General features: G+C 45.4%; 3 protein-coding genes across 10 annotated transcripts in view; 2 read left to right on the top strand and 1 right to left on the bottom strand.

The window, feature by feature from the left end:
- Positions 1-1,876: 1,876 nt before the first annotated feature.
- Positions 1,877-17,256, top strand: LOC117475826 (olfactomedin-4-like). The gene is made up of 7 exons (XM_034122189.1): positions 1,877-2,016; positions 2,096-2,218; positions 3,021-3,239; positions 7,630-7,777; positions 13,069-13,296; positions 16,197-16,365; positions 16,490-17,256. The coding sequence occupies exons 1-7, from the start codon at positions 1,963-1,965 to the stop codon at positions 16,932-16,934; spliced, it is 1,386 nt and encodes a 461-aa protein (XP_033978080.1). The 5' UTR covers positions 1,877-1,962; the 3' UTR covers positions 16,935-17,256.
- On the top strand, positions 4,542-6,945 carry LOC117475827. The gene is made up of 4 exons (XM_034122190.1): positions 4,542-5,178; positions 5,285-5,500; positions 5,591-5,804; positions 6,121-6,945. Exons 1-4 carry the CDS (start codon positions 4,997-4,999, stop codon positions 6,289-6,291), a joined length of 783 nt encoding a protein of 260 aa, XP_033978081.1. The 5' UTR covers positions 4,542-4,996; the 3' UTR covers positions 6,292-6,945.
- Positions 17,257-17,494: 238 nt separating the features above from the next.
- The window catches only part of ndrg4 (NDRG family member 4), a 95,064-nt gene continuing 90,816 nt past the window's right edge, over positions 17,495-21,742 (bottom strand). For all 8 annotated transcript variants that reach the window (XM_034122182.1, XM_034122183.1, XM_034122185.1 and 5 more), the window contains one exon: positions 17,495-20,723. In XM_034122182.1, the coding sequence (XP_033978073.1) occupies positions 20,569-20,723 (155 nt within the window). In that variant the 3' untranslated portion in view covers positions 17,495-20,568. The remainder of the gene's footprint in view (positions 20,724-21,742) is intronic.

The following is a 21,742-nucleotide window of genomic DNA, read 5'->3' as shown; positions in this document are numbered from 1 at the left end:
GGTGAGCAGCAGAGGTGGGGAGAGGCGGGGCTATTGCGTCGTCATTATCAGAAATGACCGTATAGAGGCTACCACACGGAGCCGTTGGACCCCCCAGAGCGCTCCGTTCCCAGATCTATCCACCTTTGGACCCGTTGTCGTTTGCAGGGTCCGTTTCTATCGTTTCGTTACGGCGTCGTGTGGCAAAAAGGGCTATACGCAAGAGAAATATGCGGACACAACCCGTTTTCCTTCCCGTGGGGCCTGGGCCTAAGACATCTGAGGAGTGTCCCCCCTCTTTAGGTGAAAATTATTCCTTGAACTGCATAGACTGCAGCCTAATAAACAGCTGATTTCTAATAACTAATAGTACTGTATTTTTTTTTCTGATGCCCCCCCCCCCCCCCCCCCCCCCCCGGACTGGGTCAGTTTCCAGGGCTGAATTGTTGTCCCAGTCCGCCCCTGTTCTCGACCTCACTTGCCCCTTTCACACCAACGCGGTTCCAGGGCCGGTTCGGAGCTAGAGCCTGATAAGCACCGGTGTTTCCTGTTCACACCGCAGAGGAGCCGGCTCTTTTCCCCGAAAACCGGTTCTTACCAAGCTCCAAAAAATAGTCGGTCTAGAAGCAAGAACCGCATACGTCACGCTTACGTCGGAGACGGGGGCAGGGGCGGGATCAACCTGAGCAACAGTTTATGGCGAGTACGGCAAATAAAAGTTGTAACAAGCAGTAGCGCTGAGCAAAGTGAAGTAGTTGATTAAAAGCAACACGATCATCGACCCGACGCAGTCCCCCATTGTTGTTGTTGTGAGTGCCGTTGGGGAGAAAATCAGCGACATAAACGGTGACGTCATGACGCAGCCGTGGCAGCACCAGTCGGGCTCTGGGCGGTGTGAACAAAACGGGGGCTGAAAAGAAAAACCGGTTCCGAACCAGAAGAGCGCAAGCACGGAGCTAGAATGGGAACCGCGTTGGTGTGAAAGGGGCAACTGAGTCGCGGGGGGACGCCATGTTTGGGTAACCCTAACCTTAACCCAAATATGGTTCCTCGCCCGATAAAGGGTTAATGTGCTTTACAAAAACATGGCTGCACCAGCACATATCTGACGACAAAGTTTCAATCGAACAATTCCGGACTGATTGGGCAATGTTTCCCTCAACAAAGATCCTATGTTTCCAACGCTTAATTTGATGGATTCTAGACTGTTCGGGCTGACAAGGATGGCACTAAGAGCTTCATCATGTCTTCACCATGAGCCTGAGTCTTCATCATGTCTTCATCATGAGCCTGAGTCTTCATCATGTCTTCACCATGAGCCTGAGTCTTCATCATGTCTTCACCATGAGCATGAGTCTTCATCATGTCTTCATCATGAGCCTGAGTCTTCACCATGAGCCTGAGTCTTCATCATGTCTCTGTGCTGTGGAGGACGTCCTGCCTCATTCCTGAGCCTCAGATGCTGTCTCCATGTGGCTACTTAAACTTTTTATATACATTTCCTATTTTGTTCTTTCTAATATGGTGCAACTGTCACAAACATTATTTACCCTGGGATTATTCATTTATTGATTAATTATCTTCGCAAAATACACTATAACATGTTGATCACATGTGCAGGGGATCAAACATTTCCTGATATTCATATCATTTTTCAACTCCACTTTATTTCAGCTTTTTCTTTGCTCTTCTTTCATAATTGAATATGGTGGACACGGTACTCGCAAAAGAGACATTCGCAGGTAAACACAGTAACATATGGAGTTTTCACTTCACCATATACACATTTTTGTCTTGCTGCAATCCCAACCACAAGGAGGAAGTGATCACATTCAGGAAGGAACATGACACATGGCACACACACTGAACACACACAGAGGTTAGTGGGAGTGTTCAGTTAGATGTGCAGCTACAGGCGGACACACCGTCATAATCAAACTGTTTCAAAGAGCTGTTTCATTTAGCTTTGCTCTCTGATCCGCTATGAAGCTCTATGTGATCGTCCCCCTGTGGGCCCTGCTCGCCCTCACCCAACAGGTAGGAAACACTTGGAATATATTGATTACTTCATTTGGGATTTATTTGAACATGCCACGTTTAATATTCTTCATTGCAGGCACCTTCAGATGATAAGTGTGCGTGTGAGTTGAAAAACTCAGAGAAGGCCTTTCCCCATGACAAACTCAGTGGAGTGAAGGAAAATGTATCAAAATGCAACAGCAACGTCACCCCCCAGAAGGTACAGTGAGTAGTTGTGATACTCTCTACTTCTAGTTAATAGAATATATGAATAATACTAGATTTTTTATAAACTCCTGTTTACTAGCAAGGACCGCACCAAAACAATATGTAGATTAAAGATGTAATAACAGGAGATATTGCATGCCAAAGAAAGGGGGGTTTTCTTTGGGGGTTCTGTCTCAGATCAGAACCTCATCACAGCCCGTGATGTGCATTTAAATTGAAGTATTTTATATATTTGTTTACTTTTCTCTATCTACATTTATGTAACAAGTAATTTTTATTTTGCTTGAAAATGTATTTTAAGTATGCTAACTTGTACTTGAGTACGATACTCTAGTAGATCTACTTTTTTCATCTCCGCTGTACACGATACACTCTTTGATTTAACTTGTGAAGGGCTTCATGAGGGATAGATTAAGAAATGCAGGGAGGGAAGGATGAATGGACAAAGGGATGTAGTTAGGAAGGGAAGATGGGACAAATGAATGTAGCGAGGAAGGGATTAGGGGTGGAAGATATACAGTAGAGGGAGATAGGGATGTAGGGGCGAAGGGATGAACTGACTAAGGATGTGGGGAAGAAGGGACGAATAGAAGAAAGGATGTAGGGAGGAAGGGATGAAGGGATGTAGAGATGAAGGAAGGGAGGAATGAAGGATAAAGGGGATGTAGGAAGGGAGGGATGACTGGTTGAAGGGATGCTGGTAAAGATTAGTTAGTAAGGGGAATGGCTGATTGAGGGGAAGGGACAGAGCTGGTTCAGCCCGGCTCCGTACCAACACCACCTGTTCTGTTCAGACCATGGAGCTGGAGAGTCTGCTGCTGGGTCTGGATCGCCGTCTGCCCCAGCTGCTGGAGGATGTGTCCCTGCTGGAGAGCGAGGATGATGGAGAGCTGTACGGAGTGATCAGCCTGCAGGTGATAGAGAACGAGATGAGGGAGATCCAACAGATGATGGAGCGGCTCAACAGCACCACCCTGCAACACCAGCGCCTCACTGCTGCTACTGCTGAACAGGTACACTCTGACCCCTAGATTCCACCGGGTCCGTCTGCGTCGCTTTACGGCTGCGCCGCGGTTTTGGTCCGACCTCCTCTAGCCTCATAACCCACCGGGCGCGTTCCAGAAGCGTTTCAGAAGCGGAGCGTCGTGCATGCAGGCTCGCAGTTTTTGTTGATTTGGGCATATTTCCTGGACAGGCTACTTTGTACAGACAAAGTTAATAATAACTGTAATATTCCAGTTATAAACGACATCAATCAAAGATGTGTTGCTGTATTTTAGTGGTAAAAATGCATTCATCATCATAATTATTCTATATATATAATTTACACAGTGCCTGTAAACCGGAGGAGAACGCTGGCATTTCTCCTCCTACTTGAAAGACTACGGAGGGATAGGGTCTGCAAAATTAGTTTGTGTGTGTATATATATATATATATGCTATATATGCTCTGAACGTTCCACTTCCTGCCTGCCCGACATTACCTTACGGCTGCGTCGCGTCAAAAATAGGATTCATTCTAATTTGAGAGGAGTCCTGCGCCGAGACGCTTCTGAGCCGCTTCTGAGCCGCTTCTGAGCCGCTTCTGAGCCGTAACGCGCCGCGTGTGGTGGAATAGCACCCATTGACTAGAGTGGCCGCGATCTTTGCGAACGCAGCGGCGTAGCCGTAACGCGGCCGTAACGCGGCCGTAACGCGACGCAGACGGACCCTAATGGAAATTAGGGGTGAGGGACAGGTACACTCTGAGGGACAGGTACACACTGCTGAACAGGTACACTCTGAGGGACAGGTACACACTGCTGAACAGGTACACTCTGAGGGACAGGTACACACTGAGGGACAGGCACACTCTGAGGGACAGGCACACTCTGAGGGACAGGTACACTCTGAGGGACAGGTACACACTACTGAACAGGTACACTCTGAGGGACAGGTACACACTGCTGAACAGGTACACTCTGAGGGACAGGTACACACTGAGGGACAGGCACACTCTGAGGGACAGGTACACTCTGAGGGACAGGTACACACTGAGGGACAGGTACACACTGAGGGACAGGTACACTCTGAGGGACAGGTACACACTGCTGAACAGGTACACTCTGTGGGACAGGTACACTCTGAGGGACAGGTACACTCTGAGGTACAGGTACACACTGAGGGACAGGTACACTCTGAGGGACAGGTACACTGAGGGACAGGTACACACTGAGGGACAGGTACACACTGAGGGACAGGCACACTCTGAGGGACAGGTACACTGAGGGACAGGTACACACTGAGGGACAGGCACACTCTGAGGGACAGGTACACTGAGGGACAGGTACACACTGAGGGACAGGTACACTCTGAGGGACAGGTACACACTGCTGAACAGGTACACTCTGAGGGACAGGTATACACTGAGGGACAGGTACACTCTGAGGGACAGGTACACACTGAGGTACAGGTACACACTGAGGGACAGGCACACTCTGAGGGACAGGTACACTGAGGGACAGGTATACACTGCTGAACAGGTACACTCTGAGGGACAGGTACACTCTGAGGGACAGGTACACACTGAGGGACAGGTACACACTGCTGAACAGGTACACTCTGAGGGACAGGTACACACTGAGGGACAGGCACACTCTGAGGGACAGGTACACTCTGAGGGACAGGTACACTCTGAGGGACAGGTACACACTGAGGGACAGGCACACTCTGAGGGACAGGTACACTGAGGGACAGGTACACACTGAGGGACAGGTACACTCTGAGGGACATGTACACACTGCTGAACAGATACACTCTGAGGGACAGGTACACTCTGAGGGACAGGTACACTCTGAGGGACATGTACACACTGCTGAACAGGTACACTCTGAGGGACAGGTACACTCTGAGGGACAGGTACACTCTGAGGTACAGGTACACACTGAGGGACAGGCACACTCTGAGGGACAGGTACACTGAGGGACAGGTACACACTGAGGGACAGGTACACACTGAGGGACAGGTACACTCTACTGAACAGGTACACTCTGAGGGACAGGTACACTCTACTGAACAGGTACACACTGCTGAACAGGTACACTCTGAGGGACAGGTACACTCTGAGGGACAGGTACACACTGAGGGACAGGTACACACTGCTGAACAGGTACACTCTGAGGGACAGGTACACTCTACTGAACAGGTACACTCTGAGGGACAGGTACACACTGCTGAACAGGTACACTCTGAGGGACAGGTACACACTGAGGGACAGGCACACTCTGAGGGACAGGTACACTCTGAGGGACAGGTACACACTGAGGGACAGGTACACACTGAGGGACAGGTACACACTGAGGGACAGGTACACTCTGAGGGACAGGTACACACTGCTGAACAGGTACACTCTGTGGGACAGGTACACTCTGAGGGACAGGTACACTCTGAGGTACAGGTACACACTGAGGGACAGGCACACTCTGAGGGACAGGTACACTGAGGGACAGGTACACACTGAGGGACAGGTACACTCTGAGGGACAGGTACACACTGCTGAACAGGTACACTCTGAGGGACAGGTACACTCTGAGGGACAGGTACACTCTGAGGTACAGGTACACACTGAGGGACAGGTACACACTGAGGGACAGGCACACTCTGAGGGACAGGTACACTGAGGGACAGGTACACTGAGGGACAGGTACACACTGAGGGACAGGCACACTCTGAGGGACAGGTACACTGAGGGACAGGTATACACTGAGGGACAGGTACACTCTGAGGGACAGGTACACACTGAGGTACAGGTACACACTGAGGGACAGGCACACTCTGAGGGACAGGTACACTGAGGGACAGGTATACACTGCTGAACAGGTACACTCTGAGGGACAGGTACACTCTGAGGGACAGGTACACACTGAGGGACAGGTACACACTGCTGAACAGGTACACTCTGAGGGACAGGTACACTCTGAGGGACAGGTACACACTGAGGGACAGGTATACACTGCTGAACAGGTACACTCTGAGGGACAGGTACACACTGAGGGACAGGCACACTCTGAGGGACAGGTACACTGAGGGACAGGTACACACTGAGGGACAGGTACACTCTGAGGGACATGTACACACTGCTGAACAGGTACACTCTGAGGGACAGGTACACTCTGAGGGACAGGTACACTCTGAGGGACATGTACACACTGCTGAACAGGTACACTCTGAGGGACAGGTACACTCTGAGGGACAGGTACACTCTGAGGTACAGGTACACACTGAGGGACAGGCACACTCTGAGGGACAGGTACACTGAGGGACAGGTACACACTGAGGGACAGGTACACACTGAGGGACAGGTACACTCTACTGAACAGGTACACTCTGAGGGACAGGTACACACTGCTGAACAGGTACACTCTGAGGGACAGGTACACTCTGAGGGACAGGTACACACTGAGGGACAGGTACACACTGCTGAACAGGTACACTCTGAGGGACAGGTACCCTCTACTGAACAGGTACACTCTGAGGGACAGGTACACACTGCTGAACAGGTACACTCTGAGGGACAGGTACACACTGCTGAACAGGTACACTCTGAGGGACAGGTACACTCTGAGGGACAGGTACACACTGAGGGACAGGTACACACTGCTGAACAGGTACACTCTGAGGGACAGGTACACACTGCTGAACAGGTACACTCTGAGGGACAGGTACACACTTGGTGTTGGGATCAGGGGGTCACAGGTTCAAACCCCACTGCAGTCAGCATGCCGTTGTGTCCCTGAGACACTTCACCCCAAATTGCTCCTGTGGGGATTGCCCACAGTATTGAGTATGTAAGTCGCTTTGGATAAAAGCGTATATATATATATAACCATGATTTCTCTAGATTTCTTTCAAGGAATTCATATAGATTTTTATTGAAAACTCTCCATCTTTCTATCCATCTCTGTTTACTTGTGAAAAAGTATGAAAGAAACAACTTTTGATATTTACTATATCACTTTATTTCTGGCATTGCACTCCTTAGCAAATACATTTTTAACAATCACAAAACCGGCTCCAGTGACATATGACTCCTGTTGACTTTGAATGCAACACTTATAGGAATGTAGGAATGGGAACCTTGCTCGGTTTTAAAAAGGTACTTTTGTGTGGTTGTTTCCAAATAAAAAAATGTTAGCAGTATATATGCAGTCAAGATATATTTCAATCTGGAAATACTTCAAATGGTAGCTGAACTATCAGGATAAGGAATATATAATTTGTGGTGAGTTTGGGTTTCAGGTTTGTAATTCATAGATAAAATGTACATCCATGTATAAGCCTGTCCAGTTTATATGAGGGTAAATCATTCAACTTGGTAATACAATAAAGTCAAAACAAATATTGCCATGTGTGTTGTGTCCTAAGCTGGAGGACCTGAGTGCAGAGATGCAGGATCTGGAGACGTACGACACCTCGCAAGTGATGAAGACACAACAAGCCAACCAGCGTCTGAAGAGAGACCTGGACCAGTGCCAGAACGGACAGCCCGCCCCCCCTCCCACTCACCCACCCGGTATGTGCCGAAACTACAGTGAGCGTCAAAGTGTGGGAAACCTTTATTTTTTACTTCTCTTTCCACTGGAGATAGATCAAATATAACTGTAGGAATTGCCCTTTGTTTGAAAGTTCACTTAAACATTTTGTCATTTAGCCCCCACAGAAATGCATTGTCTTCTGATCTTATTTGTGTTCACAATGAGTTACTTGATATTTTTACAGGCTAAATCAGATGGTGCCATTGTTTAACCCAAGGTTAGGGTTGAGGTCAAACCTAGGGTTAGGGTTAGGGTCAAATCTTACCGTAACCTTAACAAAAAGGTGACCTGTTCTATCAAAATTAGTCACCTAGACAACGTAACACATTTTGAATTAGATACACTGTTGGAAACAGGAGATTCTTAGCTTTACAATGATATCCTTGGTTATAATACATTTTGTTCTCCAAATATTCAGCTAAACATCTCACATAATGTAACGACTGTTATCAAGACACAGTTATGTAAGAAAGGCCTCAAAGTTAGCAAACCATTTTTTTTTACAAAGTTATTTTAACCTGTTCAACCCGGAGGCCCCCACCCTCCGGTTTTTTTTCACGAAACTGTGTCTCAGGGCTTCTTAACATTTAAAAACCTATTAATGTGTCATACCCGATTAACGGGAAGAAACTCAGCTAACTGACGATACGAACCATTTTTACCGAAACAAAACACAAGTCTCACATGAAGCGTCTAAATGAGCCCTGAGCGAAAAAATGCTAACACACTTAGCACAGAACTCTAGGCATAAATACCCTTATTACATATCGGATCTGCACAAACAAGATATCGATTAGCAAGATGAGATTCCACAGATTCTAGGGGTATACGTATCATCACTGAGCGATCAGAACTTGCGACAGAGGAAACTAACACAGACATCACAACACGGAGCTTTACGGAGCAAAAACGGGACATTGTCTTACCTGTGCTGTTATTCTGATCACGTTTTCATATATAGTTGCTATGAGAGCTACTATGTTCAATCTGAATTTACTTTAAAATAAAAAAATTCTATATTGATTCTGACTTTTCTACATCCAACTCACAGGTTATCATCGCTTTGAGAAAAACGATTATTAATTTCCCCCTTTTAGAAGTGAAGTTATAGTCATTTGTTCTGGGTAGGGATGCTCCAATCGATCGGCCGCCGATCGATATCGGCCGATACTCACTCTCTGCCGATCGATCGGTGCTCTCTAAAAATGCCGATCGCGAGAGCCGATTGCATGACGTAAAATTATGACGTAAAATTATGATGTAAAATACATGACACTTTTCTCTGTGCGCGGCAAAACAAGCTCGCCAAAATGGCTTCATTAGTCTGGCAGTATTTTAAGTGTCCGAAAGTGACAATAAAATAGCGGTGCAACGTGTGTGAAGCAGAAATCCTGCAGCTCCACCCGCTGTGACGGACCGGTGAGCGGAGCAACACACACGAAGAGTTAGACCTAACACACTTAGCTATTTTATCTACCTCTGGAACAAGCTAAACTAGTTATAAATATATTTATTCTTCACTGTCGGGTCACTCATTACTGGATCAGTGAGCTGCAGGAGATACTGACGGGCTGTCAGGAGAGAGAGAGAGAGGGGGAGAGAGGAAAAGAGAGCGCTTCCGCTCATTTCTCCCGTGTTATTATCCAAAGTTAATGTAAACTTGAATAATGTACTTCATTTCAATGTAATAATTATGTTGGTTGTTGTTTGTGGAAGCGCCAGTGAATGAGCCCCATTAACTGAGTTGTAAACATCACTTTAAATGGAAGATCCCCATAGGCCCCGCCCACTCGATCGGATCGGCGATCGGCCCCAAAATTGGCAATCAGAGCATCCCTAGTTCTGGAAGTGTCATTTTCGAGCCTGAGACCTGAAAAACAGGCTCAGGGCTTAACAGGTTAAAAGGGACTTAATATTTGGAGCTATGATTCTGAAATGTTTGTTTGTCTTTAACAAAGCTTGTTAGCAGGCTGTCCCTCTCATAGAGTTCAACAGTCAGCAGAGGGATCACAGTGATCCATCCAGCGTATTGATTAGGCTAACTCATTTTAAGCTAGTAGCATTGAGGACAAAGATGTTTTATTTACTTGGATGATGAAAAGTAGGGTGTAAGAAAGCTGATGAGTATGTGTGAGTGCGTTTGTGTGCGTATTTTGCCTGTTGTTTTCGACACTCATATCTTTACAAGCTTTATAATGCCACTGAAACTCATAATTTGGCAAAACAGCTACAACTCCCGGGCATACACTTATTCTCTTCATAAGTATGTAAGTATGGTTACAGTACGCTGCGCCACCTATTGGCAGGAGTATACTGTATATATCAGTGACGTGCGGTGAGGTTCATGGCTGGTGAGGCACTGACTCACTGAGTCAGATTTACAAATATTATATTTTGACCTTAATCGAAATATTCGGTTATTTTCAAAAGCTTTTTTAGTCTGATGCTTCGATTCATTTTAAACAGACCGTACAACAAAAGGATACACAAAATCTAAATATTGGATTGTTCTTTCTTAGTAAGATCCCATTTTCATTACAAATGTGGTCTTACCTTGACTTGAAGATGAAGTCCATGCTATCCTTCTGGACAACAATCTCTATTACTTTTTTGTAAAAGTCCTCCTTATCTTCCTGTAGTTTCAAAAGTCTAGTTTGTTGTTACGTCTACCGTCTCTGCGTAGAATTACAGTAGCAACAAGAACCTGTGGGCTCACGTGCGCCCCCTTCAGTGCGGCAGAGGTTATGGCTGCCTCCCCTGGTGCATTTTCATTGCCGTTGAGACCAGCGAGCCTAAATATCATATATACGTGAAATAAGTTATTTAGAGACTATGGATGGCGAGGATAAATGTAATAAAGGGATCTACATACATTACATTGGTGACCTACAGTGAGATGGTAACAGGCATGCGCTTAGGGCCCGCTTTCCAGCCAGTTTCTGTGGGGTGACGCATTCTGAGGTGAGGCAGATCTCATCTGTGCCTCACCTCACCCCACAGTAACTGGCTTGAGCGCGCTCACAAAATAAGTGCCCGCGCTAAATTAGTGCCCGTGCTCCAGCAAGTTACTGTGGGCTTACGAGAGGCAGAGCACGTGCCTGCCTCACTTGTCATCGCTCCCGTAGCGGAGTTCGGCAAATTTGCTGATTTTGACTATAAAAAGCGATTAGAATCATACATAAATCACACTTACAACACAGATCAGTGGAGACATTTTATTATTATTACTATTTCGTTTTTCTTTAGTTGTTTTTCCGTTACATTGGAGTATGACAGGTGAGGCTGTGCCTCCCCTGCCTCCACTGACTGCACGTCGCTGGTATATATATGGAACACATGTCAGCTTTGTGTTCTGGAATAAGCCATCATTTTTTAGTCGCTTTGGATAAAAGTGTAATTTAAAATGTGAGCACCTGGAAAAGTGCTATAAAAATACCATGTATTATTATTACTTCAGGGATTGCAGATCAGAGTCACCAAGCTTCAATACATGTATTTATCATCTGATGGTGGCGATAAAAGTTTCATGTTCTGAAAGCCAAGACTTTGTTTGTTTCAAATAATCCAAAACCCCAAATGACCAACACACAAGATTCTGACATTACGTTACATGTTACTTGTTAGACGCTTTTATCCAAAGTGACTTACATACTCAATACTGGGGGCAATCCCCACAGGAGCAATTTGGGGTGAAGTGTCTTGCCCAGGGACACAACGACATGCTGACTGCAGTGGGGTTTGAACCTGTGACCATCTGATCCCCATACCAAAGCTCTATCCACTGCGCCACACGCCTCCATAAATCCATGTCTATTCTGGCATGTGCCATTTCAACATCCGACTGATTTTGATAGAGTGGGTCTCAAATACACTCATGCCCCTTTCAGCGCCGGCTCGGAGCTAGAGCCTGAAAAGTACCGTTTTTTCCTGTTCACACCGCAGCGGCGCCGCCTCTTAGCTCCGGAATCCAGTTTGTTTCCAGCTCCAAAAAATTGTCGGTCTAGAAGCACGACTCCGGAGCTAAGAGGCGGCGTCGCTTACGTCTCTCTTACATCGAGGCGTGCAGGAAACTAAACCCACCTCCCCTGAACATGGGTCGACTGAAGAGTCTCGTCATGCCTGCCTACAAGCAGTAGCGCTGAGCAAAGTGACTAGAAGGCAACCACACACTTATAAAAAAAAAAAACACTTTATAAAGTCAGGCAACACTAACCAGGCTTCGTGTGATTCTGTTTATTTGTACCTTACTTTGACCATCCGTTCGCTGTTATTGATCATTGTGGAGAGCAGGCAGACGTTTTGTTTGTTATTATAGCAGCTATCGGATGGAATCAATACATGGGCTGCACAGGTTGTCATGTCCGACTATCACAAGTAGAATCATAATGAAAAATACGCCGGTAAAATGTGCCTGTAGAAAACGGCTTAGCAAGTAGTCAGTTTAGCTTCGGTTGCTATGCTAACATCACCCATGTTATACCAGAGAAACTTTCATAACAGCGTTGTGATGCCAAACAGCGTCAATTCAGACTGACACACATTCACTTAAGGGGAACTGGGGATATGTATCAGCTGCTTGTGTGACAGTCAGACAGTGAATACTTTAGAGCCGTGTGAGCTAACCCGGAGCTAACGGGAGAATAAACTCCTGTGGAAGAGTAGCCAGCACTGCAGCGGTCGGTAAATGCCGCTGAAACACATTAATAAACAATGAACCACGGCACTCTGGAGAAAAGTATAAGGTTGGAGAAGTCGTTATTTAATTGAATCTGGCTTCGTATGATTAAAAGCAACACGATCATCGACCCGACGCAGTCCCCCGTTGTTGTTGTTGTGAGCGCCGTTGGGGAGCAAATCAGCGATGTAAACGGTGACGTCATGACGCAGCAGCGGCAGCACCATCCCGGCTCTCAGTGGTGTGAACAAAGCGGGAGCAGAAAAGGGAAACCGGAGCTGAACCAGAAAAGCTCTAGCTCGGAGCTAGAAAGGGAAAAGCGCTGGTGTGAAAGCCGCATCAGAGGCTCTTATGGTTCTCTGTCTACAGTGTCTGCACTAGAGAGTGGCACTTCATACAGTTTAAGGTCACTCAGAGCTGTGAAGGGCCCTCCTCACTGAGAGCTAATGCAGGGTATAAATGAACCGTAAGAAGCTCTCAGCACCAATTACCACAATTCGCAAGCATTTATCAACCCATGGACACCTCGCCTAGTCAGCTGTACTAATTTAGTACTATTTATTTCCCCTCTTTCATATAATATTTTCCCCTAAGGTAACTGCCCCCACGGTCAGTTTGTGAACATCACGGGGCCCAGAGTGCACACAGCGGGAGAGTTCCCAGGCGCCTACAAGTACGGAGCCTGGGGGCGGGACCCCAAACCAGAGGCGGGGAAGGAGAGCTGGCATTGGCTGGTGATGTTGACTGTCGGCAACAAATTCTCCAACTACGTGCGTCTCTACTCCAGCCTGAGTTCTCTCATTGTTGGGGTTAGCATACCAGGTAAACAACTCCTAAGTGGTAATGTTACAAATGTATTGCCTTCGATTGTAACACTTTGAGTGTGTGTGAGAACTGTCACCCAGGGCAACAATGTGTTTTTTTAATAGTATTAACACAACAATGGAGCTCTATAATAAGGAGATCAATTTACTTGATATGGATCCTTTTGTGCACTGAAATAACTGAAACGTTGACTTAAATGTATTATGTCAACAGATTTCACATTAGGTTAGTTGAAAGCAATAATATCAAGTTGAACCTAATATTTTGTATTTTAAATTAATATTATTGCTTTCAACTGACCTAATACAGTTATTTGAAATCTGTTGACATAATGCATTTGAGTGTTGTATTTATTGACAGCAATATTTGTTGTATTGCTGTCAGAAAGTAATCAGGTTACATTACTTTTTTATTGTGTTAAGGCCCAGACACACCAGGCCGTCACCAGATAACTCACCCTCACCGACACCGACACAGACTACGACACCGACACCTACACCGACATCCACTGTTGCATCGGCGAGTTCTCCTGCGTCTTGGCCATGTGTCGCACTGGAACACACCGCAAAGACTTAAGCCGAGCACGTACGAACTGCGCATGCGTGAGTGGCAATAACTCTCCTTACGAGCAGGCGGCGGTAGTGTGTATTCGTCATTCAAAATAGGCAACAACCGGAAGACAGAGAAGAAGAACAGACTGATATAAACAAACAACAAATAGTGTGTGCGTTCCATTTTCACTCTCGTCCATCAAAAACATGTTTTAGAATATAAAAATACATGAATGATGAAATGAGCACATAAAGTGCAGACATACTATAAAATCACAGTTAATAGACCTGCATCTGATGATCGCAGTGTTCTGGCGGTTGTGTAGTTTATTGAGTCAGCAATGTAGTAATGTAATAATGGCCACTACTTGCTAAATTTACATTTCCATGTGATGCTTTTATCCGAGGCGACTCACAATAGGTAAATGAACAGCAGTAGACAGTATCTCATTTACTTAGACACTGTACTTAAGGACAATGTTGAGGTACTTGAGACTAATCCTGCAACTTCATACTGACAAATAAACCGATGAGATGAAAAACCGGACTTGACCAAACAAATCACGGAGCTCTCAGCAGAGGACAGCCGGGGACGCTCCCGCCGATATCAGAGATGTCCCTGCTATGTGTGGGAGGTAAGAGAGGACATTTAAGGGCTATGTTTGATGTCTTTAAGTATCACCTGCTGGGGTTTAGCTGCTGTCCTGTGCCTTCTTAAATCGTTTGTTTACGTCCCTCACTCCCGTTTCGCTTCTCATTTGCTAGCTGAAAAGTAAAAAATTGCGTAGGCCACGCCCACTTCCGTTTTTAACGTAAACTCCCCCCACTTTAACTTTCACGTAAACGAACGAAACTTGCTATGCATATCTAAGGTGCGGAGACAAACCAAAAAGCCTCTTGGAGGGGTATAAAATAACGTACAGGAAGCCGGCCATTTTGAATTTGGCGTCGGAAAAACGCGATTTATCGCGTTTTTCGTCCTCCGCACGAAATCTATCTTCTCCCAGGGACTTTATCCGTACGACTCGAAATTCGTCGGGTAGCGTCTCGAGACATGGGCAATTCAAAGTTATCACGGAAGTTTTTTTCTTTCGCACGGCGTAGCCGTGATTTGGCGCCAAAGTTCGCGTTCGCTCGATGCTAGGCGATCCCTCGCCATGGAACACGATGATGTCATAACGCCAACTGACATACTCAGAACGCCACCAAACTTCACATGATGGTTAACACTGCGGCCCTGAACAGCTCTACGTCAAATTTGATGTTACTTAATATGGCGTTAACATGGCAACGCATCCCTCGCCATAAAACACGGTGTCGCTGTAACTCCAATGGACACGGTCCCATCGTCCCCCAATCTTCACTTTTATATCACCGATCCATGCTTCAACAGCTCTACGTGAAATCTGAGATCTCACCATATGCCGTTTCCATGGCAACACATCCCTCACCAAAAAACCTGATGTTTCCGTTACTCCTATGAAAATGGTCCAAACGGCACCAGACTTCAGATGATGGCTAATGGTCTGGCCCTGAACAGCTCTACGCCAATTATGGGATGTCATCATATGCCGTTGCCATGGCGACAGATCCCTCGCCATGAAACACAGTGTTGTCATAACTCGATGGAAAATGGTCCAAACTGCACCAGACTTCAGATGACAGTTAATGGTCCGGCCCTCAACACCTCAATCTGACAATAGTGAGTTTTCCTCAAAAGCTGTTGCCATGGCAACGCATCCCTCGCCGTTAAGCACGATATTGCTATAACTCCTCTGAAAATGGTAAAAAAGGGTTCAAATTTCACATGTGTGCTAACCGTCAAGCCCTCGAGACATATATGTTTCAGTTTTGAGATTTCGTCAAATGTCGTTGCTAAGGTAACAAAATGGTCGCCGTGAAACACGGTTTTCTCATAACTCCAGTTAACATGCTCCAAACGGCACACAACTTCACAGGTTTGATAACGATGCAGCCCTCAACACATCTAAGTGTATTATGTTGTGTCATCAAATGCCGTTGCCATGGCGATAGATCACTCGCCATCAAACACAATGTTTATGATACTGCTGTAACTCCCATGTACGTTGTCTGATCGGCCTGAAACTTCCCATGTTTGCCAACGGCCGAGTCCAGAAAACTCCTGCGTGACACGTCGACGTGCGGACAACAGCCTGCGGAGCGTCGAAGACCCGCTCAACGCTGCTTGCAGCTTTAATTGTCATTGAATACATTTTTTTAAATAACCTTCCCCACCCTGATTTAAAACAAATACTCAAGTGTTGTAACATTTTGTTGTTGTTGTTGTTGTTGTTCTTCTTCTTCTTCTTTTTCTTCTTCTTCCAGGTAATGTCCAGATCAGCCCCTCTAACCCGACCACCAACACTATCCAGGGTCCAAATGTTGTGATATATGGAGAGGCCTTGTACTACAACTGTTACAACCAAGATGCTGTTTGTCGATTCAACCTCACCAGCAAAACTGTCACCACCGTGCAACTACCCAAAGGCACCAGGTTCGCTTTGTCTTAAGATCATTAATAAGTGTTGCTGCTGCCAGAATAAATGTTGTTACTACAAACCAAAGTCTTCCATGTTTGCTTGAAAATGTTGAATTCTGAAGTGTTGTCCTTTCTTCAGGTTTAACTCAAAGGGTAACTTCTGCCACCTCGATGAATGCTACCTTTTCACGGACCTGGACCTGGCGACGGATGAGTCAGGCGTTTGGGTGATCTACACCACCAACCAGGACTTTGGAAACCTGGTGCTGTCAAAGGTGGAGGAGGGTGAGCCGCTGAGGCTCGGCCAGACCTGGCACACTTCGGTCTACAAGCAGGGGGTGACCAACACCTTCATGGCCTGTGGCGTGCTGTATGCCACGCGGTACGTTGACAAACTCACCGAGGAGATCTTCTTTTCGTTTGACACGACCACAGGCGAGCAGAAGTTTAACCTCGGTATCTTCATCAAAAAGATGTCTCCCAACATCCAGGCCCTGAACTACAGCCCTGTGGATCAGATGCTACATGCCTACTGCGACGCCTTCATGGTCTCCTATAAGGTTTTGTTTGAAGAAATGTACTGAACATTTCAATGAAAGCCTATTTATGAACAATGGCTGCCATGCTAGTTACCAGCAAGTACAATTAAGGATAATTCCTTGAAAAAGGTCAGCAAAAACCATTGAGCAATTGGGAAATGACCTGTACTATACATGGTAAATATACATGGTTAATTCCGCATTATGTATATTTGAATTGCCAAACTTCAAAGCTGATTTTTGAGAGAGTTTGGAAACATAACATTAGGATTCTCCGTAATCAATCTATCTACATTAGGTGAGGAAGAAATGTTAAAAATATGATGTGAAAATATAATAAAAATGATTTTAAAACGTTTGAGGTTCACTGCAGGAGTGGACTCCTTTGTTTACTTCTGTCACATAGTGACATCACTATGTAACACCTGTGCTTCTATTGGCTAGCGCTTTAAAACTTTGTATGTGATACATCTCTTAGCGGTTGACCAATTACAACAGAGCCAGTAGAGACACTAAATACTGATATGAAGCTGAAAATGAGCAGAATATGTGATCTTCAAAAACAAATGTCAACATGATGATGTCAAATGATCAGCTGACTCAAATTCTAGACGTAAAGTCTTTATTTCTTACTTGTTACTTTATCAGTACATGGACAGAGACAGCTTACTTTTTATATTTATTTGTATATAACATATTTTAAACCTTACATTACACATCTGAATGACAGCAAAGTAGGTAAGAGTCAATGTACTGGTATGAATAGAATAACCGAGAGGGAAGACTCCCACAATATGAAACAACCAACAAAATAAAATGTATTGCTTAATATAAATCAACCATAATGGCAGTATAATGAAGAAGTATATTAGAAGAACACAATATCATAATACCAAGATGAAGTAACATCCTATGGTTGCCTATAAAAAAGAAGGAACTCCAAGGAAAGAAGAACAGACAAACGTTTTCTTCACATTACAGAAGTGTTAAAGTGTTCGGGTAACCTGCTCTATAAATAAAAGTATCTACAAGTGCCAGGAGAACTAAGGTCTGATCAAACGGCCAGCTGACAGGAGCTTCCACACTATTCATAGACCAGGGTTTTCATAAACAGGTTTAAATGTCAAAAAAGCAGGGATAGAATGCAAAACATGGTGAGCGGTTCTGAGAGGCGTAGGTTGGCAATACTGTACAGCACTTTGAAAAAGGACAAAATACATTCAGGAGCCCCCCAGGCAGTACGGGTAAAGGTTGTGTAGGAGGAAACCAAAGTGTATATGGCAGAGAAAAGCTTAGTAAAGAGAGAAAACATGACTGGATACGTCTAGTAACTGCGCTGAAAAAATTGAAAGGTTAGTTGAAGGCAATAATATTAAGTTGAAATAAAACAATTAAGTTCAACTTAATATAATACGTTCAACTAACTTAATACAGACATATGAAATCTGTTGACACAATACATTTAATTAAAGTCAACATTTCAGTTTTTTCAGTGTGAGGCGCTTGATCTGACTTTCTTACTGTTTATCTTCTCGTAATTTTTTCTTTAATGTCAGGATAGTTTAACTATTAAATTCATGGATATTTCAAACGATTCAACAATAATCTCTTCAGCTTAATCAACATCACATTCTTCTCACATTCATTCCCCATTTTTCAGGTCAGAATCTCTCTCTGTGTTTAGGTAACAAAAGACGACACACAACAAACACTCCGAGCATTTTAAAAAGTGACTTCAGCTGATAGCCCTTTAGGGTGCGACTGGGTCTGCCTGTAAGAGCCGGGGCACCGCGTTTTTGAGGGGAAAGGGTTTCTTCTTTTGAAGGTGGCTGGTGGTTGCCCTACATTCTGAGCTTGGTGCCTAAATGGCTCCAGATAGCCCCGCCCCTTACAGGCTACCTACGCCCCTCCTGACAGGGGACCAAAGGTTTCTTTTGTAAAAGTTGAAACAGGAGACTGTGACTGTGGTGGATGCATACTGTACATTACTAAGCACAATAAAAATAGATCAGAAAAAACTGATCGACAGGGGGGTCCAGTGTTACAGCAGATAACAGTGCACAGCTCGACTAATCTAAAACTATACTAATATGTATGTGCTTTACGAGGGAGATTACACATCACATCAAAGTACAATCTAACCATATAGCGATGGACATTATGTTTGACTCTTTAACGTAGTTCCTTACAAAGCAAAGCCCACATAGGTGTCATATGAGTGTGTGTGCATGGGAATATGTTTCTGGTTGGATAGTGTGTGTGTGGTGGGGTCGGGGTAGCTTTGGTATATCCACTAAGAGGGCTGGGCGCTGCGAGTTCTTTGGTGGCGACCCGAGCTGGGTGGGTGGGCCCGGTCCGGCCTCGGCCCCCCTGGTCTGGTTTGGTGTGGGTCAGTGTGTGATTGTCACGTTAGAGACCACAAAGAGCCGACTACGGCCAGGACCGCTGCAATGGAGTTAGATACTGATGATGGCTCTATTTAACTAATACTGTACGCTGCTAATGAATGATGCCCTAACACTAGACACTGCTCAAAAACTAGAATGCGTTAAGATAAACCTTCACGTTGACATACATACACTAATTAGTATTTGTTCTAGCCTATACTCACATAGTGGATTGGATTAGAAATGTGAAACACAGTTTAAAGCTGCACTCAGCAATAATATGGCTCCAAAGGGCCGAAACGAAGGAAATATTTAAACTTCAAATATGTGATACTATGTTCAGTATCAGACCAAATGGAACAGAGCGTTTTCTGAAAATACCACTTTTAAATTCTTCTTAGGAGACAGATTTATCTCTTCATCAAACAAAACATGATTGAATTGTAAGAATCTGTAGAGCCCAGATTAGCATGTGTAGTCAAATCTGAAAACACAAACCCAATCCACCTCAAGTGGTCTCAGGGAACTCATGACTGGTGGCCTGAATCGCATGTACAGTATGCTGATGAAAGCACTTTTTTTCTTCAGCGTAAATTGGATATAAACTTTTACCAAGTGCAGCTTTAATATCTGCATTGTGAACTCTAGCTATGATCTTAGACTAAAAGAGAATCCTCTCTAAGCACTACAGGTGCACTCGGCTACGCTAGGCTGTGTTCTGTTGTCTGTCTAATTCTGGACACACACTCTGACACGCATTCATAAAGAAAATAACTATTTGTTACAAACAACACAGAGAGAGATTACTTTTTATCCATACGACAACAGAAGAATACCCTGCTTGTAAAACACTGATGCTTAACACTGTTTTCCTTTCTTTGTCCTGCACTTTCACTTTCTCTGACAACTCCCCATTTCACATTATAAACAATAGCTTATAACACATATTGCTGTGTGGATTGACTCGTTTACATCCCTTTGTTTGTGGAGGTTGGGGGGGGGGGGGGTGGTGCAGGCAAATAATCCATTAGAAAACACAAAGAACAACGAAAACAGTTGCCTAAATCTTTAAGTGACATTAAAAGTTGTGGTTGGGGTTTTAGTAGCAACACATATGGTTGGATGAAGATGCAGAGAGGGCTTCCTGTTGCTGCTTCTACCATCTACCATGTTTGACTACAGAGACACCTTCATCCCTCATGATTCTCAAACCCCACCGTCGTGTCTTCATCTCCATCTTGCTTCTTCTCTCTCCCCCCCTCTACCCTCCCACCCTCTCTCTCTGTGACTCCTCAGCAGGAGACCTCCATGGTGTGGGTGACGGGGCCCACCCCCTCGGTGCTGTCGGAGTGGGTGCAGGCGCGGGGGCGGGACCCGTCGATCGAGCTGGCGCTGGTCAGGGAGGTGGTCCTGGAGCGGGCCAGGCGGGTCATACTGGCCGAGGGCACTGTGGGAGAGAAAATAATTCAGCATTGCATTGTGGGGGAAAAGGTGTTATTAGTTGATACTTTGAGATGCTGGGAGAACATGCTAATGTGAAGAATATCCCTTTGAGTAGCTGGTGACAAACGGCTGATGGATGAAGCTGTCAGTGACAGCACCATGCACTCTGTTACTGCTGGGACTTTATTATACAATGAATTAGGCCACGTTTACACGGATACGATAACGAAAACGAACCTTAGTCGATTTCAAAAAAGTATTCCGTCCACACGGTATCGGCTCAAGAAACGTGTCCGTCCACACGAGACCGCTCGACCCGCTGGAGACGCTGTAGTACATATGCCGGGCCTGTAAGTGGCGCTGTACTTCCACCACAAAATACACCAAAAGCAGCGAAGAAGACCTCCCGAGCATGCTTGCCATGGTTGCCTGGTTGCCCTTCTGTTTATTCTCCGCGGTGGATTTAGCAACATGTAGTTCATGTAGTTCTCCATGCCCACTTGTTGCTGATGGTTGTGGTAGAGGAGCTGTAGATTTTGCACTAACATCTGTAGCATGGTCAGTAGCAGAGAGTAGCTACTGACCATGCTACAGCAGTGAGCAGCAGAGGTTGTTGGCGAAAACACATCAGCAATGACACGGGTGACGCAGGGGTGAGCAGGAGAGGTTGGGAGAGGCGGGGCTATGGCGTCGTCGTTATCAGGAAATGATCGTATAGGACGTACACACGGAGCCGTTAGGCCCCCCAGAGCGTTTCGTCCGCAGATCTACCCACCTTGGGACCCGTTACCGTTTGAGGGCTCCTTTTCCGCGGTTCCGTTACGGCCTCGTGTGAACGAACCGTCCATACGATAGAGAACTGCAGCGGATACAACCTGTTTCGTCTCCGTGTAAACGTGGCCTTACACTCATTTATAGAACTTGAACTAGTGATGGAAAGTAACTAAGTACATTAACCCAGGTACTATACTTAAAGTGGACCTATTATGCTATATTGGACAAATATATTGTCGGGCCATATCT

The sequence above is a fragment of the Trematomus bernacchii genome, unplaced genomic scaffold, assembly GCF_902827165.1.
Source record: "Trematomus bernacchii unplaced genomic scaffold, fTreBer1.1, whole genome shotgun sequence".
Taxonomy (NCBI): Eukaryota; Metazoa; Chordata; class Actinopteri; order Perciformes; family Nototheniidae; genus Trematomus; species Trematomus bernacchii.
The sequence above is the reverse complement of the archived record's forward strand: the minus strand, read 5'-3'. Positions and strand labels throughout refer to the sequence as shown.